Genomic DNA, 24,174 nt, shown 5'->3' on the forward strand with positions numbered 1-24,174 from the left:
TAAAGTGTTGTTATAAAATAAATAAATAAACACATTCACACGAAACCCCATTTTGAACAAAGTCGTTAGCAATTTTATTTCAATTTAAAAAAATAATCATTCAAATTATGCAATTAAATAGGACGTAGAATCATTTCAACAAACTTGAACGAATAATCACTTCCTTTGAATTGATACCATACAACGCCTTGGCCAGATTTGGTATTTTTGCCTCTTAAATAACTTCCGTTCAGATTGCTGTTAAAAAAGTGTAAAATTATTATATCTGTCTATTCATATTTGAAACGTACACACCTGTCGTGACATTTTTCATACCACCAAGCTCCAGTGTATTTAACAGCACAGTTAGAACTCGACTCATCATTGTCGTGATCCTTCGTACTAAATTTCATACCTCGTGCAAATGACAATCCATCACCAGCCGATCCGCTGTATTTTCCCAATACTTTGAGGACATACTTTTCCGCTTCTGTGCCAATTATAAATTCATCATAGCGAGCAAAACGTCTATCATTTTCCCAGTCTTCCATGACAATCAGCAGCTCATAGGGACGTGAATTGGTAAGTTCGTTCAATTTATCTAGACCAATGAAAAATTCTCCAGAACTATTACCAAATCCCTGTTTATATTCGGCCCAGGTACGATAGAAATCTTCGGAACCATCCATTCGTCTTTGTATGACAATGTCATTCGGTTTTTTGATATTTTCTCGTATTTCTTTTACACTCATCTCTAGTTTATGTATATTCTGTAAAAATCCGTAGATTTGAGGATTTCCATTTAAACATTGGGTTAAATTCTGTTGGGTTTCCTCTAACATTTGTTGAGTGCTTGTAAAACTTAGTTCCAGCTCATTTAATTGCTCATGAATGTCAAAAAAGATCAAACTTTCATTATTTGGAGATATTATATTTGCAGATATCTGAAATAAAAAAAACAATAAAATTTGAAAAACTTATTTTAGGAATTTTGTTTTTGTATCGCAACAATTATTTACCAAATCCACTGGAAGTCCATTGCAAATTTTGAAAATTATTAAAATGAATCCAAACACTTGCGTTTTTATCGAGCCTGTCATTCCGGCAATACGTCCAGTTGTTTCTCTTGATTTCTGAAGAATGATTTCAAATTTCTCCCTGCTTTCGATTTAAATATAAATGTTATCTTTAAGCTGCACTTGTTTACTTCGTCATTTTTATCAAGAAGTTCCCCAATGCCTTCCAGCAAAAAATGTTTCCCCAAAACAAATGCTATAATGAACGATTCATAATCAGCAATACAGGGCACGTGTTATCCCACCAGGAGTATATTAGGGCAATGCAAATGGACAACGTAACTATAATACACTGCTTATCGCTAATTCGAAGGCCATGGATATTTGCTTGGTGATGCGAGGAAATATAAAAAAGCCGAGCAACATTGTAATGCAAAGGCGTATGAGGGGTGGCTTAGACGATTTCTTTCGCCATGGATTGATTATGAATAGGAAATTGGTAAACGTTTTGGAGAATTTGACATTTGTCGATGTGAATTCTGCGAAATTCTTTCCTTTGATCGTCTCTATTAAAACCGGTAAGAAATGTAGTAAAGTCGGACGGGGCAGAGTATATGATACCCTTCACCACTTTAGGTATATTCTACATATGCATCCTAAAAATTGCATGTCAATGTTCTCTCGAAGGAACATGAAATCGAACGAATTGAAATATGTGATCTCAACATCCATCCATACACATGCGTTTCTGCAACCTATGTTAAATTTCATATTATTCAGTCAGATTTAGAGTCGAAAATATATATCTGAGCTATATCTAAATCTGAACCGATTTTTACGAAACTTTATACACGTAATTTTAGATTTTATTCAGTACGCTATGCCAAATTTCGTGCAAATCGAAATATATATGGGGAATGTGGTGCACCGTTTACATGAAATAGGACGAACATATATATGGGAACTATATCTAAATCTGAACCGTTTTTTTCAGGAAACTTAGCACACATTATTCTAGACATAATTCAGTACACTATGCCAAATTTCGTACAAATCGAAATATATATAGGGATCGTGGGGCATTATTTACATTAAATCGGACGAAAATATATATGGTAGCTATATCTAAATCCTAACCGATTTTCACGAAACTTAACACACATCACTCTAGACTTAATTAAGCACGTTGTGCCAAATTTCGTACAAATCGAAAGATATTTCAGGACTTTGGTGCATCATTTACATAAAATCGGACAAAAAAATATATATGAGATTTATATCTAAATCTGAACCGATTTTCACGAAACTTTTGATACATCATTCTAGACTTAATTCAGTACGCTATGCCAAATTTCGTGCAAATCGGAAGATATATAGGGACTTTGGTGCAACATTTACATTAAATCGGACGAATATATATGAGAGCTATATCTAAATCTGACCCGAACCATAGGGCTTTGGAAATTCGAACTATAACTATCCGAAAAGTAAGAAAATGTACTAAATTTGGTACAATTTCGTAGCATGTGAAAGGATAGCGCAAAAAACTTGAAATTTTGAGTGTGAAATAAGGTTGAGAAGTAGGTTCCATTTAAAAAGTTGGTTTTGAAAGCGTGTGCTCATGTGTACGAAAAGTACTATATGGAACTATATTAGGTGCAAATTTATTTTGGAGGTACAAATCGAGCTGGAATCCAACAATTTGAAATTAACATTACCGTCGGATTGTAGGAATGGGATATGTACGTAGTTTTGGAATTTTTTAACTGATGTGTACGAAAAGTACTAAATCGTACTATAATTGGTACAATTTGGATTTGGATGAACCGATAGAGCGGAAACAATGGAATTTGGAGTCAGGATCACTGTAGGATTGCGGTCAGGATTCAGTTTAAGCAATTTATATTCATGGGTACTAAATGGTACTAAATTTAGTACAATTTGAATTTTAGGCGAAACCAATAAAGCTAGAAACAGGAAATTTGGAGTCATGACCACTGTTGACAGGATATGTAGGAAGTTGTAAATATGTGTACTAATGTGAACATAACTTGGTACAATTTGAATTGTGGGTGAAGCAATAGAGTTGGAATCATGAAATTTTGATTTAGGATTGTGGTGAAGGGTCGGGGTATGCAGGAAGTTTTGTTGTATGGTTGAGGAGAGTACTTGTGAACATAATGTGTGCTAAATGGAACTAAAGTTGGTCAAATTTGGATTTGGGTGGACCTTAAGAGCTCGAATCATGAAAATTGGTACAAAATGGTACTCAAATTTAATTTGTGATCGATAATAATGTGTGGATTATTTTTTCTGACATATGCAGTTTTCTGTGGAAATAAAATAATATGTTAATACATGTTAAAATATTTCCTACATTCGCTAACGAAGTTGCGAGCATATGCCAGTTTTAATGATAATTTTGCAATGGAATTCTGGGGGATGAGGTAAACAGTTGTAGTTGTATTTTTTTATATTTTCAATTTCTTTTTCTTATTCTTATTCTTTGATACCATGCACGAAAAATGAATTTGCATATTGCTTTCATACAATTTGTTGGAAAAAGTACTGTGAAACGGATCAACTCTATTTTTATTCCAATTATGTTTTGTAACAGGCCTCTAGTTGGGCGTCAATGATACATCGGCTGTGTTGGATGTCTGCAAAACGGCCTTGCTTTGAAATTTGTAGCGACTCATAAAAAATAACGAGGATTTGGTTATTTTGGAATACACACTTTATTACTACTCTGCGCGATCTTATCAGATGGATACGATGTATAGTGTTTGCATGAAGATGGCTTAATGATAGTGACTTCTTGTTATACCCTTCACCAAACTGTGTTACAGGGTATTATGTTCTTGTGCTTATGTTTGTAACAGGCAAAAGGAAACGTGATAGACACATGGTTCCTTTTGAGAATATCCATAGAATCACTTCCTGAGTCAATTTATGTATGTCCGTCCGTCCGCCTCTTGGTGTTAAATTGTAAACAAAGTACAGATCGCATTTATAATCCGATTTGGATGAAATTAGACACAGCTCATTTGTTTGGCCCAAGAACGAACCCTTTTGAAATTGGGAAAAATTGGTTCAGATTTAGATATAGCTCCCATATATAGTTTCGTCCGATTTCATGTAAATGGTGCACCAAAGTCCCTATATATCTTTCGATTTGCACGAAATTGGACGTAACGTACTGAATTAAGTCTAGAATTATGTCTGCCAAGTATCGTGAAAATTGGTTCAGTTTTAGATATAGCTCCCACATATAGTTTCGCCCGATTTCATGTAAATGGCGCACCAAAGTCCCTATATATCTTTCGATTTGCACGAAATTTGACATAACGTACTGAATTGAGCCTTGAATGATGTCTGCAAAGTTTCGAGAAAATCGGTCCAGATTTAGATATAGCTCCCATATATATTTTTGTCCGATTTCATGTAAATGGTGCACCAAAGCCCCTATATATCTTTCGATTTGCACGAAATTTGGCATAACGTACTGAATTGAGCCTTGAATGATGTCTGCCAAGTTTCGTGAAAATCGTCCAGATTTAGATATAGCTCCCATATATAGTTTCGTCCGATTTCATGTAAATGGCGCACCAAAGTCCCTATATATCTTTCGATTTGCACGAAATTTGGCATAACGTACTGAATTGAGCCTTGAATGATGTCTGCCAAGTTTCGTTAAGATTTAGATATAGCTCCCATATATATTTTCGTCAGTTTTAATGTAAATGGTGCACCGAAGTCCCTATATATCGGGAAATCGGGTTTCGTGAAAATCGGTTGAGATTTAGATATAACTCCCATATATTATAGACTGATTTTAAGTAATTGACGCACCGAGGAACCAATATATTGAATAAAAGACTTATAACTAAACAGCGTGGAATACTGATAATTTAATAATAAACTAGCATAGGCCCGCTACGTCGTTAGCGGATCTTTTAAAAGTTAAAATAAATAAACACTAATTTAGCTACACAATATACTTTTGGATTAAGTTTAAATTTGAAACAATTTAAATAATGATAGGTCCCATATCTTCAATTTTGTAAGAAAATCTCAGATCTTACTCCGCATTTCTTTCGAACAGAAACATTGATGCCTCTATCCTACTAAATCGAGTGCAGCTTATTTATATTAATACTTTCGGAAAGTGTACTATTGTCTCGATCCTTCAAATTGACTAATATAAATAGGAAGTTTCTCAAATTATGTTGTTCCTTCCTGTAATGGGAAAAAGTAGTAAGTTAAGGTACTTGTATATAGCACGAAATTGTAATTTTATATTTTGTACAGCGCATCATTTGTTATACAGAGACCTGCCTTTATAAGGAAGCAATTTCCATTAAATTAAAAAAAAATCTACATCTACTCGTTCTGTCGTATACAATATTTAGTACTTTAAATGTCAATGCCAAACAAAAGTCTAAAAATTGTTGTTTTTCATAGAAAAAGCCTTTTACCAAATTTAATATCCACTCGTACCGCCTTATAGGGGAGACTGGGGCACCTTCGGCACTTTTTTTTTAGAGCTCTATATCTCAGTACTTATTCAACATATATAACAACTTTATGGCTGATTTTTGTCCTCTGACACTTAATTATAAAAAATAGTACCAAAAAGATATAAAAAAATAGTATTAGTTAAAAAATTTTAAAGTTTTTTAAAAAAAGTCAAATTCGCCGAATGTGCCCCAACCTGGGGTAGCTTCGGCATTTGATGGGGCACATTCGGCACCATAGTCATAGCCGGGTAATTGTCATCGCTATCAGTCTGGTTGAAATTCTGATCCTCTAAAGGCTCTATTAGGTTTTAATACGCCACACAATGTTTGAATTATATGGCTTTATTTTCGAGCGGCGGACGTTTACATCTCAAGGTCGCACACACCATCAGAAATAAGGGTTTTCTATCGCATTTTCGTCAATACAAGCACGTTTGATCTTATATATGCAATTTCGAACCATATTAAAGGATTAGTTTTAAAAACAAACTCAAAAACCTTTTACGGAAATAATATTGCACAATCTGTATATGGCCGAATGTGCCCCACTTTGAAATGCCGAATGTACCCCGAATGTACTTTTTATAGTTTTTTTCATTTTTTTCGATCAGATTTGTAAAAAGATTATATTTTTAAATATTTTTATAATAATACACATCGTAGTTAACCACTTTTTAATAATATTGTCTTAAAAATTTTAAAAGTTTTATACACGAAATACTTACGAAATGGAATTGAAATATTACAGAAACATCTATAAAAATACAAAAACCTATGTATCTAAATAAGCTTATTAGCTAGAAATGTCAAACTTTGTGTCAGTTATTTATTTCGATATTCGATACCTATGTATCGAAACTAGTGATGTACGGTGAGAACTTCATATCGAAAACGCGATTGCCGAAGGTGCCCCGATGCCGAAGGTGCCCCAGTCTCCCCTACTATGTATTATACTTTTTCGTTCATTTTAGAACTTATTTCTGGAAAATATTTATGTATAAATGTTTATTTTTATACAGAATCTCTGATCTTACTCCGTATTTCTTTCGAACAGAAACGTTGATGCTTCTATCATAATAAATCGAGTACAACTTACTTATTTTTATATTTTCTGAATGTGCACTATTTTCTCGATCCTCCCGATGGACACATGCAAATATACCATAATACGTTTTTTAAAACATGTAGTAAGTTTTAGTACTTGTGTACCATTATCATCATTTGTTATGCAGAGACATGCTTTTATAGCGAAGATTTCCATTAGAATTGCAGAAATTTAGTATTTCTGGTGCATTACGTGTTAGAAAATCCCCAATGAAAAAACTTTTCGGTATTTTTAGTATATCCTCGTTTCCTATTTAGTAATTTTTACTAACAATTTTCAAAAAAACCTTCTTTAATTTGTTATAGCTAAATATACATATAAAATTTCGGGACTATACCTCTACTCGTTCTGTCGTATACAATATTTAGCACTTTAAGTACAAATATCATACATTGCGAAAATCATTGTTTTTCATAGAAAAAGTATTGTACCCATATTCTATATCTACCCGTACCACCGTATACAATGTGGTGTACTTTTTAATACATTTTAGAACTTAGTTCTACAAAATATTTGTGTATAAATGTTTATTGACATAGTTCTAGATAAGTATCTAATAATAAGTTCCTATATTTATCCGTTCTACCGTACACAATATTTAGTACTTGTATTCCATTCGTACTCTATTTGTTTATAATATACAAAACTACATGCCGAATTTCAGAATTATACTTTTCCCTACACAGTGCAATATTTTGTATTTTTGGTGCCATATAGTACGAATTTCCAATAAACCAAGCCTCTTATTTGTATTAAGAATTGGACATTTTTGCACTCTAAACTTACATTTATATTTTTTACCATTCACTGTACAATATTTAGTACAATTTTCCAAAAATACTTATGCATATCGCTCTATTTGTAATAGTTTCAACTACAGACTAAATTTCAGATTTCAATCTTTTCTCTCCCATTACAATTTAATATTTTGTACTATTTTAGTACTAGTTCCAAAAATTGATTACTGTATAGCATATTATTTGTAATTTCAATTCCCTCAGGTTTCATTATACTACAGTATATATTACTAAGTTTAAAAGAATTATGCATAGCATTCTATTTGCAATAGAGTAAGCTACAACATAAATTCTGGATTTCTATTTATACCAGTTCTATTGTACTTTATTATTTAGCACTAATTTCCAAATGTTATGCATTAAATTATATTTGTAATAGTTAAAGCTATATGCGAAGTTTCACATTTAGACATTTTATAACTGTTTAATATATTCTAGTACTAATTTCAAAAAATATGTTTGCCCACCATTCTATTCGTAATAGCTTAAGTTACATAGTATAATATTTACGTAGTATAATAAAAGTACTTTTTAGTACTAATTTCCAAAATTGTTCGCACATTCTGAGTTGTTTATCATTTGCAAATCTGCATACAGAATTTATAGACTTGTAGTTCCAAGTGTTTCGACGTAGTACAAGTTTTAGTACTATTTAGTACCATTTTAGTACTAATTTCCATGAAATATTTTTGGACATCATTCTATTTGTAATAGCTTAAGCTACGTACCAAGTTTTTGCTATCTATCACTACCTGTTCCATCGTAGTATAGTATTTAGTACATTTTAGTACCTTTAGTACTAATTTCCACGCACATTCTTATTTGCTTATCATTGACAAAGCTGCATACCAAATTTCAGAGTTCTACTTCCAACCGTTCCGTAATAATACAGTTTTAGTACTTTTTAGTACCTTTTAGTACTAATTTCCAAAAAATATTTTTGCACATTATTCTATTTGTAATAGCTTAAGCTACGTACCATGTTTCAGATATATATTTCCACCGGTTCCATTGAAATATAATATTTAGTACTTTTTAGTACCTTCTAGTACTAAATTCTAAAATTTTTGCACACATACCACTTCACTCATCCTACGCAAAGATGCATACCAAATTTCAGAGTTCTACATCTAACCGTTCCCGCGTAATACAGTTTTTAGTACTTTTTAGTACCTTTTAGTACGAATTTCCAAAAACCCCGCCTTATCACACGCCTACTCACCAAACCCGACATACATTCCAAATTTCAAGTTTCTAGCTTTAGCCGTTTCGTCTGGGCGTTGATGATCAGTCAGTCACTTATAACGCAACTCTTTTATATATATAGATAAACATGTAGCTATTCGCCATCTTCTAAATACAGCGACTTCTTGTATTTTCTTCGATAATATTCTTAAAAGATCGATAACATTCTAATATTATTTACAGAATTTTGAACTAGGGTTGCTTTCATATGCTTAAATCTAATTGTATTAAGTAAATACGGTTACACTAAATCATAGTTATCTTGATTTGTTTAAAAAAGTAGTAGATTGCTTCAGTATTTTATATACGAAAGTGTAAACATTCAGTGCCATTTAAGATTTAAATATTTGAAATTAACGGTTACTTATGTAAATAATCTGTAAATAATACCATAAAAAATCTTGCTTCTCATAAGTAGTACCTAAGCTGAATCTTATTTCAATAGTCACTCCTATTTCGTCTCCAAATCGGACTCTCATTCATTTAGCGTACACTGAAAGCTGAAACTCATTAACCACGCTTGCCCATGTTGGTGGACTCGGACTCATAAGTCATAGTAAAATTTTATGGAGAACATTTTTGTTGAATATTCTGAACTGCTATAGTCCCGTTTGAAATGACTTTTCAATCATTTCTGGAGGAAGGGATCGAAAGTATCCCTTCAGCATGTCGATTGAGGGTTAACGTATTAGAAAAAAAATATTGCTCACATTAATACCAGTAATATTGCCAAAGACAACCACATGCTTAAAATGCAAGGATTCCGATGAATCATAATACGGATATTTTCAATTCTCTTGAAATGGGGAATATTGCCCCGCCTTTTTTAGGTTACCTTCCGACGTATGTATATTTTCAAAACGGCGATACACTTGTCATATATTTTTAGCCCCTTTAACATAAGTTTTTGGAATTTCCCGATAAATATTTTTTGTGTTGCACAGTGCTATCAATCGTCCACTTTGAGGGAGTGTGTCAGTTTGTTCATAATTTTTCTTCGGGACTCAACATTTTAGATTCGGCAATTATCCATTCGAATCTCGTTGATCGGTTTCTCTACTAACTGCAGTATTTTATGTATCCTAGTAGAGGAAGAGGAATTTATACTGAAGTCAATATGTTTCGGTAGAACACTTCGACCAGAGGCTGCCACATCAGTTGATACATGTATGTCAACGTGTTGTTTTGGTGCCGGAATATTTACTTCTAACACTTTCGGTCCGTGCCGGGACAGAAAGAAACTCTGTAGGTTGATTCTGAAGAGTCGCATCCACCACAGATCTATCTCGATGAGGTCCTATGGATGTAGGTTATGTGCATACCTTATACCAACATAGTTACCGGGGAAGCATTTGACCCTAAGTGGAGGTGTTATACACGTATATATCCAGTACAGACCTAACTTGACTCTAAATGTATGTGACGGTCGTACGCATCATTCCTCCATATGGATGCCCTGCATGGTGGCAGGGGTCAATAAAAGGATACTGCTGACTTAAATGAATACAGTACAGCGATCGGTTTCGATCCTGACTACCGGGGCACTTAGAAGCACACCACAGGCAGCCTTGAATGCAATCTTGATCCTCCAACCACTGGACTCTCTGATTAAATTTCAGACTGTTAGATGTGTCTTCGAGAAACGGATCATCCACACGACGCCAGGTTGTGACTTCTTGAGGAGGAGTACTCACATTAGTGACTATATTCCCTCTCACAGAGATTTTAATGCCATCAGAGTAGAGTTTCCTAGTAGGGAATCCTGGACTAGTGAATCCTTGCCTCTGCCAGGTCTGTCGTTTTTCACAGACGGGTTAAATATGGAGGAAGGCATTGATGTAGGCGTTTACTGCAGGGAATTAGAAACCTACAACTCATATAAACTTAACGAACTTTGCAGCGTTTTTCAAGCAGAAATCCTTGCAATCATGAACGCGGCCGAGATAGTCAAAACACTTACTGCCGATAGTACGGGACCGGCAACTATGTATGTCGATAGACAGGCGGCCCTCAAGGCTTTAAAGCCGTGCACTATAAACTCAAAAGCAGTTCGTGATTGCAAGGTGGTTGTTCACGATATACTACGGATAGTTAACTTATGTTGGGTCCCAAAACATATCAACATAGAAGGGAATAAGATTGCCGACGAGCTTGCTCGAGGGGGTTCACAGTCGTCCAACCTTCCGATTGAAAGATATGTGCAATAGTCCATTGGCTATTTCATTGGCAGAATCCGTTTGATCAACGGCGTGGTAGTCGGCAAAACAGATGGTCAAGAGAACCTGGCTGCAGAATTTCGAAAGCTATCTGGTCTGAGTTCTCTCGCCGAAGAACTGTTGTCCCATAATAAGAGAGAAAGAGAGAGATAGAGAGATTAAAATGACTGTGGGGATCATAACAGGTCACTGCAGGATCAGATCCCTCATATCAAAATGGGACACCAACGGAGAGTATTACTGCCGTCTATGTGAGGACAATTGAACATATCCTATGTAGATGTCCATCGCTGAGTGGCAGAAACGACAGACAGTTTGAACGATATGAAATTGATAACCTAGTTTTCTTCTCCAAAATAGACCCCAAGCAGATCCTAATCTTTGTCAAGAATTTAACATGGCTAAATTAACCACTTTTCTACGTTCTCCAACTCCGACTATCTTTCCTCTCTTCCACTCTCTTGTCTTATCCTTTTTAGGTACCAAGGATGACCACAATGGACAATTGTCTCTGAGTGGACGATTGCAAATTAGCAACCGTACATCCCTAACCTAATTAGACTCTAGGTGAGTCATTGAATGTATGGGTGTTGAGGTCATATGTGGAATGCCGAGGCAGAGGTGCTTAATGAATCGCTGTACAATGCCTTGTGTGCCAGATATTATTTAGAAAGTAACAAACGCCTGTTATTGAATTGTACCCCTTACATAAATCTCGCCTCAGTAAAGTGTTGTTATAAAATAAATAAATTAACACATCCCCCCGAAACATCCTTTTGAATAAAGTAGTTAGCAATTTTATTTCAATTTAAAAAAACAGTAAGGAAAGTAGTAAAGTCGGACGGGGCCGACTATATGATACCCTTCACCACTATGGGTATATTAAATAGGACTATTAACATGAAATTGGATGAAATATAATATGTTATATTTATCTAAATGTGAATCTAGCTAGATCTGTCCATAAAGAATGTAAATCGACTTCAAACAAATATAAATAGGTCATCCGTTGGGCTATGCCTGTACTTCTAGAAAACGCAACTACGTAATTCTATGCTCAATTTTGTACGTTGTGCAAAATTTGATGTCAATCTGACTAACATGAGGAGTTTGATGCCCAATTTACTTGAAATCGGGCGAAAATATATATGGAAGCTCTATCCAAATATTAAGCGATTTCAAACACACTTGTCACAGGTGCGTAAATTACTTAAAATCAATCTATAAGGCAGACATCACTCTAGGCTCAATTCAGTACGTTATGCCAAATTTCGTGCAAATCGAAAGATATATAGGGACTTTGGGGCACCATTTACATGAAATCGGTCAAAACTATATATGGCAGCTATATCTAAATCTGGACCGATTTTCTTGAAACCTGGCAGACATCACTCTAGGCTTAATTCAGTACGTTATGCCAAATTTCGTGCAAATCGAAAGATATATAGGGACTTTGGTGCACCATTTACATGAAATCGGACGAAACTATATATGGGAGCTATATCTAAATCTGGACCGATTTTCACGAAACTTGGCAGGCATCACGAAACTTGGCAGGCATCATTCTAGGCTCAATTCAGTACGTTATGCCAAATTTCGTGCAAATCGAAAGATATATAGGGACTTTGGGGCACCATTTACATGAAATCGGACGAAACTATATATGGGAGCTATATCTAAATCTGGACCGATTTTCTTGAAACTTGGCAGACATCACTCTAGGCTTAATTCAGTACGTTATGCCAAATTTTGTGCAAATCGAAGGATATATAGGGACTTTGGGGCACCATTTACATGAAATCGGACGAAACTATATATGGGAGCTATATCTAAATCTGGACCGATTTTCACGAAATTTGGCAGGCATCATTCTAGACCTAAATGATTAGGCTGTACCAAATTTCGTGCAAATAGAAGGATATATAGGGACCGTTTACATTAAATCGGTTAAATATATATATATGGGAGCTATATCTAAATCTGAACCGATTTTTCCCAATTTCAATAGGGTTCGTCCTTGGGGCGAATAAGTGACCTATGCCAAATTTCATTCAAATCGGATCATAAATGCGACCTGTACTTTGTTCACAAAAATACATGGACAGACAGACGGACAGGCGGACGGACGGACGGACATGCATAAATCGACTTAAAAAGTGATTCTATGCATATTCTCAAAAGGAACCATGTGTCTATCTCGTTTCCTTTTGCCTGTTACAAACATATGCACAAAGACATAATACCCTGTACCACAGTGTGGTGAAGGGTATAAAAATCATTCAAATTATACAATTAATTTGGACGTAGAATCATTTCAACAAACTTCAACGAATAATCACTTCCTTTGAATGGATACCATACAACGCCTTGGTCAGTTTGGGTACTTTTTCCTCTTAAATAACTTCCGTTCAGATTGCTGTTAAAAAATGTAAAATTATTATATCTGTCTATTCACAATTGAAAAGGACTCACCTGTAGTGACAACTATTATACCACCAAGCTCCAGTGTATGAAACAGCACAGTTAGAACCCGACCCATCATTGTCGTGATCCTTCGTACTAAATTTCTTACCCCGTGCAAATGACAATCCATCACCAGCGGAACCAGTATAATTTCCCAATACTTTGAGGACATACTTTTCCGCTTCTCTGCCAATTATAAATTGATCATAGCGTGCAAAACGTCTATCATTTTCCCAGTCTTCCATGACAATCAGCAGCTCATAGGGACGTGAATTGGTAAGTTCGTTCACTTTATCTAGTCCAATGAAAAATTATCCAGAACTATTACCAAATCCCTGTTTATAATCGGCCCAGGGACGATAGAAATCTTCGGAACCATCCATTCGTCTTTGTATGACAATGTCGTTCGGCTTTTTGATATGTTCTCGTACTTCTTTTACACTCATCTCTAGCTTATGAATATTCTGTAAAAATCCATAGATTTGAGGATTTCCATTTAAGGGGACCCCCCATTATCGGGGTCAAAAATTGTGTTGATATAATTCGAATCTACACTAATTAATGAGTATCCCTACAAAATTTCAAGTGAAAATCTCCAGAACTCTTGAAGATATAGTCGATTTATTGTGTCAGCATCAAGTGACGGCTGACGGGCTTCTCGAACTTAAAACGCGTTTTTCTCTAAACATTTTTTGTGAATGGCGGGCACGATAACTCAAAAACTAATAACCCAATCGATTTTTTACACGTTTCTCTGTGAGTGTACTGCTATCGTATGAACTAGGATAAAGCCAATAGGTGAAGATTAGAACTCGACTCATCATTGTCGTGATCCTTCGTACTAAATTTCTTACCTCGTGCAAGTGACAATCCATCCCCACCCGATCCGCTCTATTTTCCCAATACTTTGAGGACATACTTTTCAGTTTCTGTGCCAATTATAAATTGATCATACCGAGCAAAATGTCTATCATTTTCCCAGTCTTCCATGACAATGAGCAGCTCATAGGGACGTGAATTGGTAAGTTCGTTCAATTTATCCAGACCAATGAAAAATTCTCCAGAACTATTACCAAATCCCTGTTTATAATCGGCCCAGGGACGATAGAAATTTTCGGAACCATCGATTCGTCTTTGTATGATAATGTCGTTCGGCTTTTTGATATGTTCTCGTATTTCTTTTGCACTCATCTCTAGTTTATGTATATTCTGTAAAAATCCATAGATTTGAGGATTTCCACTTAAACATTGAGTTAAATTCTGTTGGGTTTCCTCTAACATTTGTTGAGTGCTTGTAAAACTTTGCTCCAGCTCATTTATTTGCTCATGAATGTCATTATTTGGATATATAATATTTGCAGACCTTGGTACCGCCATAAATAAAACTAATAACTTCAGCTTTGAAATTCGGAGAAAGACAATATTGGCCAACAGATGCTACTATGGTCTATGTAAGCCGTTTAGAAACAAGGTCACCTCCTGCCAGACCAAACTCACTTATTACAGGACGCTGATGCTATCTGTGCTGTTATATGGATCGAAAGCATGGACCTACCTGGGTCGACGGTGAATATCGGCGTCGAATGAACCACGACTTGTACCATCTATTCTAGGGCGTCGATATAGTCAGACGTATCGGGTTGCTGCGACAACGTTGGATAGGTAATGTTGTGAGAATGGGGCATCCTCATCGCTCCAGCTCAAAGGGAATATAAAAGGGAGCCCACTGATGGATCATGCAGAAGGGGAAGGCCCGGAATTCGATGGAAAGATCAAGTGGAAGACAACATTTCGAAACATGGTCTTTCAAATTGGAAAAACTGCGCAAAAGACTGACGCGCCTGGAAATTTGTTTTAAGTTCGGCTTATTGGACAAATGTTCTGACACACAGAATGGATGAGGATGCCCCAGCTCAAAAGGCATGTAAAAGCGAGCCAACTGATGCTTCACGCAGAAGTGGTAAGTAAAGTAGTAATGTCGAACTGGGCCGACTATATGATAGCCTTCACCACTTTCGGTATATTCTACATATGTATCATAACAGACGTCAGACGTACATATCGAAAGATATATAGGGACTTTGCCAAATTTCTTGAAAATCAAAAGAAATGTAGGTGCTTCAGTGCACAATTTATATAAAATCGGGCGAAAATATATTTGGAAGCTATATCTAAATCTGAACCGATTTTCACGAAACTTAGCACACATTATTCCAGACTCAATTCAGTATGCTATACCAAAGTTTGTGCAAATCAAAAAAAAAATTAGGGTCTTTAGTGCACCATTTATATAAAATCGGACGAAAATATCTAAATCTAAACTGATTTTTCCCAATTTTAATAGGGTTTGTCCTTGATCTAAATACATAAGCTGTGTCAAATTGCATCCAAATCGGATTATAAATGCGACCTGTATTTTTTTAGCAATTTAACACAAACAGACGGACAGAAGGACGTACGGGTGGACATGCATAAATCGTCTTAGAAAGTGATTCTATGCATATTCTCAAAGGGAACTATGGGTCTATCTCGTTTCCTTTTGCTTGTTACAAACATATGCACCAAGACATAATACCCTGTACCACATTAGAACACCCTGTACCACAGTGCTGTTCTAATAATAGAGCCATTGTTGTGGTAACGCTCATTGCTGACCATGTTTGTACTCCTGTCCACCCCTAAAGCGAGCATTTTGGGCACAGGCTCTAGCTGTTGATAATTTATGCCAACGTCAAAGCTGACAACATTAAATTGCTAAGCTTATGATGGCGAGACACAGACATTTCGATGGATGGATAGCTGGATGGCTGGTTGGCTGTGGGGTATAAATGCTGGACCAGCATGTGGACGCAAACATACATGACTACATGAACGTACCTGCCTCTGGAAGTAAGTTGTTAACTGACATATTTCTGAAAATAATTTTTGAATGATCTACACTTTATCTATGGCTGAAGTCCAGCTATCGAACCGTGTGATCGATGGCATGGCTTACAAAATGTAACATAATACAAGTTCGATGGCAACAGGCAGCAACGGCTCAGCTATGATATTAGCTGGGAACTGGCAAATACTAAAATAATTAAATTTATTTGGCCAGAGGAAAAATAACATTTGAGGGGGGACATTAAATCATATTCGCCATATATCCCCCTCCACTCTCTCTGTATCTCCCTTCCAGTTGAAGAGTTTAGCTCATTAACTGAGTGGCGGGGTGTCAAATGTTCGACTAATAAACATCAATGAGTAATTTGGCCAATAAGCCAGCAATTGTCAATCGATTGATTTTTATTTCATGAGAGTTAACACGAAATGTGTTAGGGGAAGGTATCCCAAGGTCAGTGATGCGAACAAAAGGGATCTCAAAAAAAAGAAAAAGAAAACAAAAAATCCATTAACACAAATACTCCATGGGTGGTTTGTTACATACAATAAAATAGTTTGTGTAATAAAAACGAACTGGAAATCTGTTCGGAAGAAATCTGGATAAGCCCATGTTGGATTTACAATAAGACTCCGAAAGGTGGAAACAATAATAAAGGTGGTGGATTTATTTTTTGTAGATCACAACAACAATAAGTGGTGCAATAAAAAAAATAATTTCAAATTATTACGAATTGTTTCGAAATGTCAAGTTCACACCAGGATTTCCTGTCGTGTTACTCTTACATAACTGAATGCCATTGTTTCGTTGTTGTGTGTCCATTAACAAGGACAATAATCGAGTCGTTTCTAATAAGGGTGGGAAGAGATCATAAATTAAATTTGGTAAACGAATACATGTCTTCAATGAAGGCGTGTGATATGAAACCAAAATAAATAATTGGTAGATCAAAAAATGTGGATTTTTTAAAGAATATTTTTTTCAACACCTATCACAGCCTTAGGCGTGGATTTTTTAAAGAACATTTTTTTAACATTTATAACAGTCTTAGGCGTGGATTTTTTTTAAAGAGTATTTTTTTTGCAACACCTATCATGGCCTTAGGCGTGGATTTTTTTTAAAGAGTATTTTTTTTGCAACACCTATCATGGCCTTAGGCGTGGATTTTTATACCCTCCACCATAGTATGGAGGGGGGTATACAAATATGACAATATAGCCATGTCCGTCTGTCTGTCTGTTGTAATCACTCTAGCGTCTAAACGAATTGAGATATATCGCCTAAATTTTGCATAGAGTCGTCTTTTGTCTGCAGGCAGGTCAAGTTCGAAGATGGGCTTTATCGGTCCACGTTTAAGTAAAGCTCCAATATAAGGGTACCCCCCAATTTTCGATATTTTGGGGTTCTTGAGCGATTTTTTCAACCGATTTGGGTTCCAAATGTCTCCACAAAAAATTATAAATATAGGTCCACTTTTTCGGGTAGCCCCCATATAATAGTATTTTGGGGGTTTTGGTCGTATTTTTCCGCCGAATTAGCTATAATTTAGAATTTTGAGTTCCTAACAGGCACCAAATCTCTCCACAAAAAATTATGAATATAGGTCCATTTTTTCGGATAGTCCCCTTATAAGGGTACCCCCAATTTTCGGCATTTTGGGGTTCTTGAGCGCGTTTTTCAACCGAACTTGCTGCAATTTGGTATTTTGTAGTCGTATATGGTAACAAATCTCCCTACCAAAAATTATTTTTATTCGCCCTCTTTTTAGGGTAGTTCCCATATAACCCCATTTTTTATATTAAAATAGTTATGCAATTTGTTCCGCGTTTTGGGTTTGGTTCTAGGACTCTGTTGTAACTATATCACCTGCGGAGGATATCGAGATAAAAAACTACAACGCAAGGTTCGATAATGAACTATAACCCGTATTTAGACCTAGCCCCTGTGTGGGAGGTACCAGAAGGAGTGGGACGATATTCCCCATCTTCGAATTTGAACTATGTTTGGAAGAAATTATAGGATGTTTGGATGAAATCTAAATTTTCTGAAACGGATTTGGTCCAAAGAAACATGGGGTCTAGAACCAATATATCGATGAGGCACATTTTCACCATGTTAAAGTGTATAATCCCTCATCAGCCATAAGGCTGAGGGTATAATTATCCATTAAAAATTTCTGAAATTGGTATTATAGTTTACATAGAAATGTCGGTATAGGTCCACTTTTTGGTATGTTCCCTATATTTTCATTTCTAGTACCTGTCAGTATATCTATGGTGGAGGGTATTCAAAGTTCGGCCCGGCCGAACTTAACGCTTATTCACTTGTTTATATTAAAACAGTTATCTGATTTATTACGCGTTTTGAGTTTGGTTCTAAGACTCTGTTGTAATCATTTCCCCTGCGAAGGATAGCGAGATACAAAATTAGAAATTAAGGTTCGTTAATGAACTATAGCCGCATTTAGACCTAGCCCCTGTGTGGAGGTACCAGAAGGAGTGGACCGATATTCCCCATCTTCGAAGTTGAACTAGGTTTGGAAGAAATAATAGGATGGGCAAAGTTTGGATGAAATCTAAATTTTCTGAACCGGATTTGGTCCAAAGAAACATGGGCTCTAGGACTTCCAAGGACTTCCATAGTCTAAGGCGTGGATTTTTTGAATGCTATTTTTTGTGGAAACAACCACTATATCCTGTGTACTTTGTAATTAAAATGTAAAAAATATTCCCATTGCTGTGCAAATACCATCCAAAATAATTGACAGCCTCCAAATCACAATCTTTGTGGGCCAACGTCGTGCTTGTATAACTAATCGCAAATAGTTACATTCAAAGATAAAAGTGACACCGGTTAGTGGGAATAGGCCTTCAAAAGCAGCGAAGAAACTATGTGAATATTTTGCAGATAACTGATAAGCATCGAATGAAACATTCAACGACATTAAACATAAAACAACGAGGCAAATGTACAACAAACATGCAACATAGACATATACACACACATTTTTGCAGCATGAGCTAAATTTGCTACAAAAACAAAAAAGAGGTGGTGGACGACACCACACCGGACACTCTTGGTAAAATCATGGTAAATGCATTAGTTTCAGTCGTGTATGAAAATGTACCTCATGTAAGGTTGCAACTAACGAACATCTGTCCATCTCTCTGCTGAGTTGGAAAAATATTGTAATGTGTTAAGTAAAGATGCATGTCGATATTGAATAGATGAATTACAGTGGATCTCAGAGTAAAAATATTATTAAACCAGTGAGCGGAGCAGTATAGTCGGACGGGGTCGACCATACAATACCCTACACAACTACCACGGAACTCTAATTCTGCGGATGTATATTCCGAGCCTGGGCAATATTTCGTGATATTTGCACCCTCTTGCCCGATTAGTGGTAAACAGCACCTCTTCCTCACACTGACATATTTTCCGAATATTACGAGTATTCAGTACAGCTATTGTCCAGATTCCCTTCACCGTGGGTTGTGTTGTGATGTTCGGCTTTCATTTATGGTCTATAGATCGACTCGATAATTAAGTTTTCGGTCCACTTCATTCCAAAATTATTATCTGATCATCACCGAAAATTATAGGCATTGTCCTTGACCATAACTGGAATCTCATGGAACATTTCAAAGCAATCAGAATGATAATGGGTTACTAAATAATATACGAATTACGGAGATACGTGTAAATATTTAGGTGTAATTCCCACATCCGAGTACACACGACAATATAATTGGTATCAATTTAAAGGTCAAGTACTCCTCTTTGATATACAATCAACTCGGGTCTATGTCCTTCAGGGGTAAATATATATCCTATAGAATACACATTTTTCATTTTTCACACAAAAGTCAGGGTCCATTTGACCCGCTAAATATTGACCTATCTTTATGAAAACAGGCATGGTTATTCTTTGGCCTTATCCCCTTCTCCATGGAAAATTTCACGATGTTTGGGCCATTACTGCGGCCTCTGGAGCGACCAGAAAAACCGACAAAAATTTAGTATTTGGTCCATTTCATCCCCTAAATATTTATCGATCTTTCCCAAAAACAATAGGGGTCTTCATTAGGCCGTGAAGATTGGTCCATAACTGTGGCCTGTATCGTGTTTACAAATTATAATGGACAGACGGACGGACACACATGTCTAGATCGACTCAGCTAGTCGAGATATGACGATCGGTATACTTAAAGGTGGGTCTAGGACCAATATTTCGCGGCGTTACAAACTTTTGGGGCTGCACAAAGCTATAATACACTGAGAACATAGTTGTGTAGGGTATAAAAATTCCACGCCTACGGCTGTGATAGTTGTTGAAAAATATTCTTTATGAAAGCACGTAATAGTCTTTGTACATAATATTCTCTAATACAAAATTGTCTTTATATGTTTGTGCTGTGAGCCACTGTATCTACTCTGCATTATTATAACAAAGAGGTGTTACATTTAGTCACATCTAATGAAGCGTAAAATGCTATCGGTGTTTGCTATTGCTTTTGTTTTATTTTTTGTGTTAGCCATAACTCTAAATTCGAAATATTGATGTCAGGACTACAACAAAAGCAACTTGCAAACATAAACGTGACCATGATCAAAAGTCCATCAGTATTAAAGATTAGCATGGACATGGACATATGTAGGTATGTCCGACACCTAGCTGGCTAAGTTGTCGGCTGGGTGTTTGGTTGTCCGCTAGGTTGGTTGGTGGTTTGGAGCTGATAGCAAAGACAGCGAAGATGTTGCATGGCGGAGATAGTAAAGCGTGATATGTGAGATATTAATGCGACACGCGGCTATGGCGATCTTGGCCATAAATCTATGAAAAGGATATAAGGATTGTAGAGCTTTCTTTTCTTACAACGAAGTGGTTGTTATTGTTATGTTCGCTAGACAAAGCCATTGAATGTGCGACATTAAAACATTTTTGCAAGCCCCATTCTTTGTGTGGCTTAAGTACTGACAAACGATTTGTGGAATAATGATGAGCGAATGTTTGCATCATTCCGAGGGGTAGATAGGGTATGCAACATTAGTTAATGTCCTGAGCAACGCCTCTTCTGGCGTTTGCGATTTAACACAGATAAAATGCGTAGATGAAAATGCGCCTCTTCAGTTTTGAGCCAACTTCTAAACTAAATCCACCACATTTATTCCACAATGTGAGATTTAGTCCTGGGAATATTTCCATGAGGGTTGTTGTTGATGTTGTAGTTCGTAAAATGTTGTTTGCTGTCGTTAACTGTCACTATTATTTTGTCTATCATAAATTAAAAGTGATCAACATGTCACACAAATGCATTAATTTGCAATAATTTACCTTTGATGTGACTTTTCGGCAATCGGTAACAAGGATGAGGACAATGGGAAAAGTTGATATTGTGAATCTGAATAAAAAAGGAATGTCCTTTTTTAAATACTATTTTCTCTAGCTTTTATTTTTAAATACATTTTTCAAGCACTGTTATAACGTAGCTTTTTTAAGGCTCAGTATAGGAGTGGATTTGTTAAGGTATTTTGTTTAAGGACAACTAAAGACGTGGATTATATTTGCCCCTGAATGTCCTAGACCCGAGAGGTTGATAGTATGTTCAAGAGGAGTGGTGGACCTTTAAATTGATACCAATTATATGGTCGTATGTATTCGGATGTGGGGGCTACACATAAATATTTACGGGTGCTTACGTACTGAGATATTATTTAGTAACCCATTACCACACTAGAGGGCGGAATTGTAGCGCTAATCGCTTTGAAATTTTCCATGAGATTCCAGTTATGGTCAAGGACAACGCCTATAATTTTCGGTGGTGATCACATAATCATTTTGGGATGAAATGGACCGAAAACATAATTTTTTGTGTTTTTTTTTCGAGTCGATCTATATGCCACAATTGAAAGCCGAACATCACAATACAACCCACGGTGAAAGGAATATGGACAAGTAATTAGAAGGACAGAATATTAGTAAAATTGGGAAAATATGTCAGTGTAAGGAAAAGGTGCTGTTGACCTCTAATCGGCAAGGCGGTGCAAATATGGTCGGCCCGTCCGACTATACTGCTCCGCTCACTGGTTTTAAATTATATTTTGTCAACAGCAATTATAGGCGTGGATTTTTAAATAATATTTTTTCAATAGCAACTATAGGCGTGGATTTTTTTAAGATTTTTTTTTCAACAGCAACTATAGGCGTGGATTTTTTAAAGAATATTTTTTAAGGGCAATTGTAGGTGTGGACATTTTCAAGGACTGACAAGGACAATATTTATATTTGTCATGTGTGGACCATAACCCTATGCATGGATTTTTTTAAGGAATACCTTTTTAATGTATCAGATGGCATGAATTTTCAAAGATTTTTTCTCCATGGACCATCACAGCCCTAGACGCGGATTTTAAAAGAATTTTTCTCAAGCTACATCAGAGTCCTTGACGTAGATTTTTAAAGAATACTTTTTTCTATGGACCATCAGAAATGTATGGACCATCACAGCCTTAGGCGAGGATTTTTAAAGAATATTTTTTCTATAGACCATCACAGCCTTAGGCGTGGATTTTTAAAGAATATTTTTTCTATGGACCATCACAGCCTTAGTCGTGAATTTTTAAAGAATATTTTTTCTATAGACCATCACAGCCTTAGGCGTGGATTTTTAAAGAATATTTTTTCTATGGACCATCACAGCCTTAGTCGTGAATTTTTAAAGAATATTTTTTCTATAGACCATCACAGCCTTAGGCGTGGATTTTTAAAGAATATTTTTTCTATAGAACATCGGAGCCCTAGGCGTGGGTATACATTTTTTTAAAGATTATTTTTGCTGTGGACCATCAGAGCCCTAGGCGTGGATATACATTTTTTTAAGATTATTTTTGCTGTGGACAATCACAGCCTTAGCCATGGATTTTTAAAGAATATTTTTTCTATGGACCATCAGAGCCCTAAGCGTGGATATTAAATTTTTTTAAAGAATATTTTTTCTATGGACCATCAGAGCCCTAGGCGTGGATATAAATTTTTTTTAAAGAATCTTTTTGCTTCTGTTTCTTATAAGAAATAAAAAAGTAAAATTATATAATTTATATTTCCAGTTAGATTGTTGCTTATCACCTTGCAACATGTTTCACCAATAATTAAATTTAAACTTTTTAACAATGTTTCAGAGTTGTTGACATTTCCTTTCATTCTTGTTGTACAACATCGTAATGTTGCATTTTAATGTTGTGTTCCAACAAAACCTCTAACGCAAAGAAAACCAAAACGTTCAACAATAAGACAGTAGGAATGTTGCAACCAAGCCAATGCAACACACACAGCCAGCCATCCGACAAACCCATCAACATTGTGTTCACGATCGTTGTTCGGTTGTGTGCCTTGCTCGTAGTCAACGACGAATGTAAACAAAACTTCAGCGTTCAGTTGTTTGGACACATTTGTTTGAGACGCATGACGGTTTGCGCATAATGGCAGCTACGAAGCACGAACGTGACACTTGACGCATACATCTTGTGGATTATTCGAAAAAAGCGAGAAAAATATATCGGAAAAGTGTGTGATTTTTGTTTTGCATGGAAATTCCACAAACAAAAATAATAATAAACAAATAGTAAAGAGAAAAAAAATCGAAAAACTGGAATTATTTGACCAAAGTCGGCACGACAGTTAGTGATCATAACAAAAAGATTACCAAATAGATTTGCGAAGGAAAAACTAAATCGAATAAGTCAGGAGGATTTAAGCAAAGCTTCACAAAATCACTCCAAAGTGAAAAACCAAAAAAAAAAACGTTAAATGAAATTAAAAACAAAACTGTGCAAGCAAGAAAATGGAAAATTCAAATTAATTGATTTAACATCTCTTCTCCATAAAGTGTTGATGTAAATTTTCAAATTTACGTTTATGATGACAATTACGACAATTGTGGTGATGA

At 35.8% G+C, this 24,174-nt stretch overlaps 2 protein-coding genes across 2 annotated transcripts; both read right to left on the reverse strand.

Annotated features, from left to right (window-relative positions):
* Positions 1–113: 113 nt before the first annotated feature.
* Positions 114–8,178, reverse strand: LOC133321595 (ficolin-2-like). The gene is made up of 3 exons (XM_061530679.1): positions 8,146–8,178; positions 295–923; positions 114–237 (listed from the first exon to the last, which is right to left on the reverse strand). The coding sequence occupies exons 1-3, from the start codon at positions 8,176–8,178 to the stop codon at positions 114–116; spliced, it is 786 nt and encodes a 261-aa protein (XP_061386663.1).
* A 4,992-nt stretch (positions 8,179–13,170) lies between these two features.
* LOC133321596 (ficolin-2-like) lies at positions 13,171–13,787 on the reverse strand. Its single transcript, XM_061530681.1, is given in 2 exon segments — positions 13,171–13,294; positions 13,351–13,787. Coding segments are annotated over 2 exon segments (561 nt in total).
* Between the last annotated feature and the right edge of the window lie 10,387 nt (positions 13,788–24,174).

This window comes from Musca vetustissima, unplaced genomic scaffold (assembly GCF_032173495.1).
Source record: "Musca vetustissima isolate MV318-11 ecotype Yass unplaced genomic scaffold, APGP_CSIRO_Mvet_v1 utg11109, whole genome shotgun sequence".
Taxonomy (NCBI): Eukaryota; Metazoa; Arthropoda; class Insecta; order Diptera; family Muscidae; genus Musca; species Musca vetustissima.

What these genes read in the sequence shown, in the direction of transcription:
- LOC133321595 (XM_061530679.1), bottom strand. Translation starts at nt 8,178, where the DNA reads ATGGAACAGGTAGTGATAGATAGCAAAAACTTG. An exon ending in TGATAGATAGCAAAAACTTG is followed by an intron (nt 924 to 8,145) that starts GTACGTAGCTTA and finishes TTTTTATTTCAG; the next exon opens with ATATCTGCAAATATAATATC. An exon ending in TATGAAAAATGTCACGACAG is followed by an intron (nt 238 to 294) that starts GTGTGTACGTTT and finishes CTTTTTTAACAG; the next exon opens with CAATCTGAACGGAAGTTATT.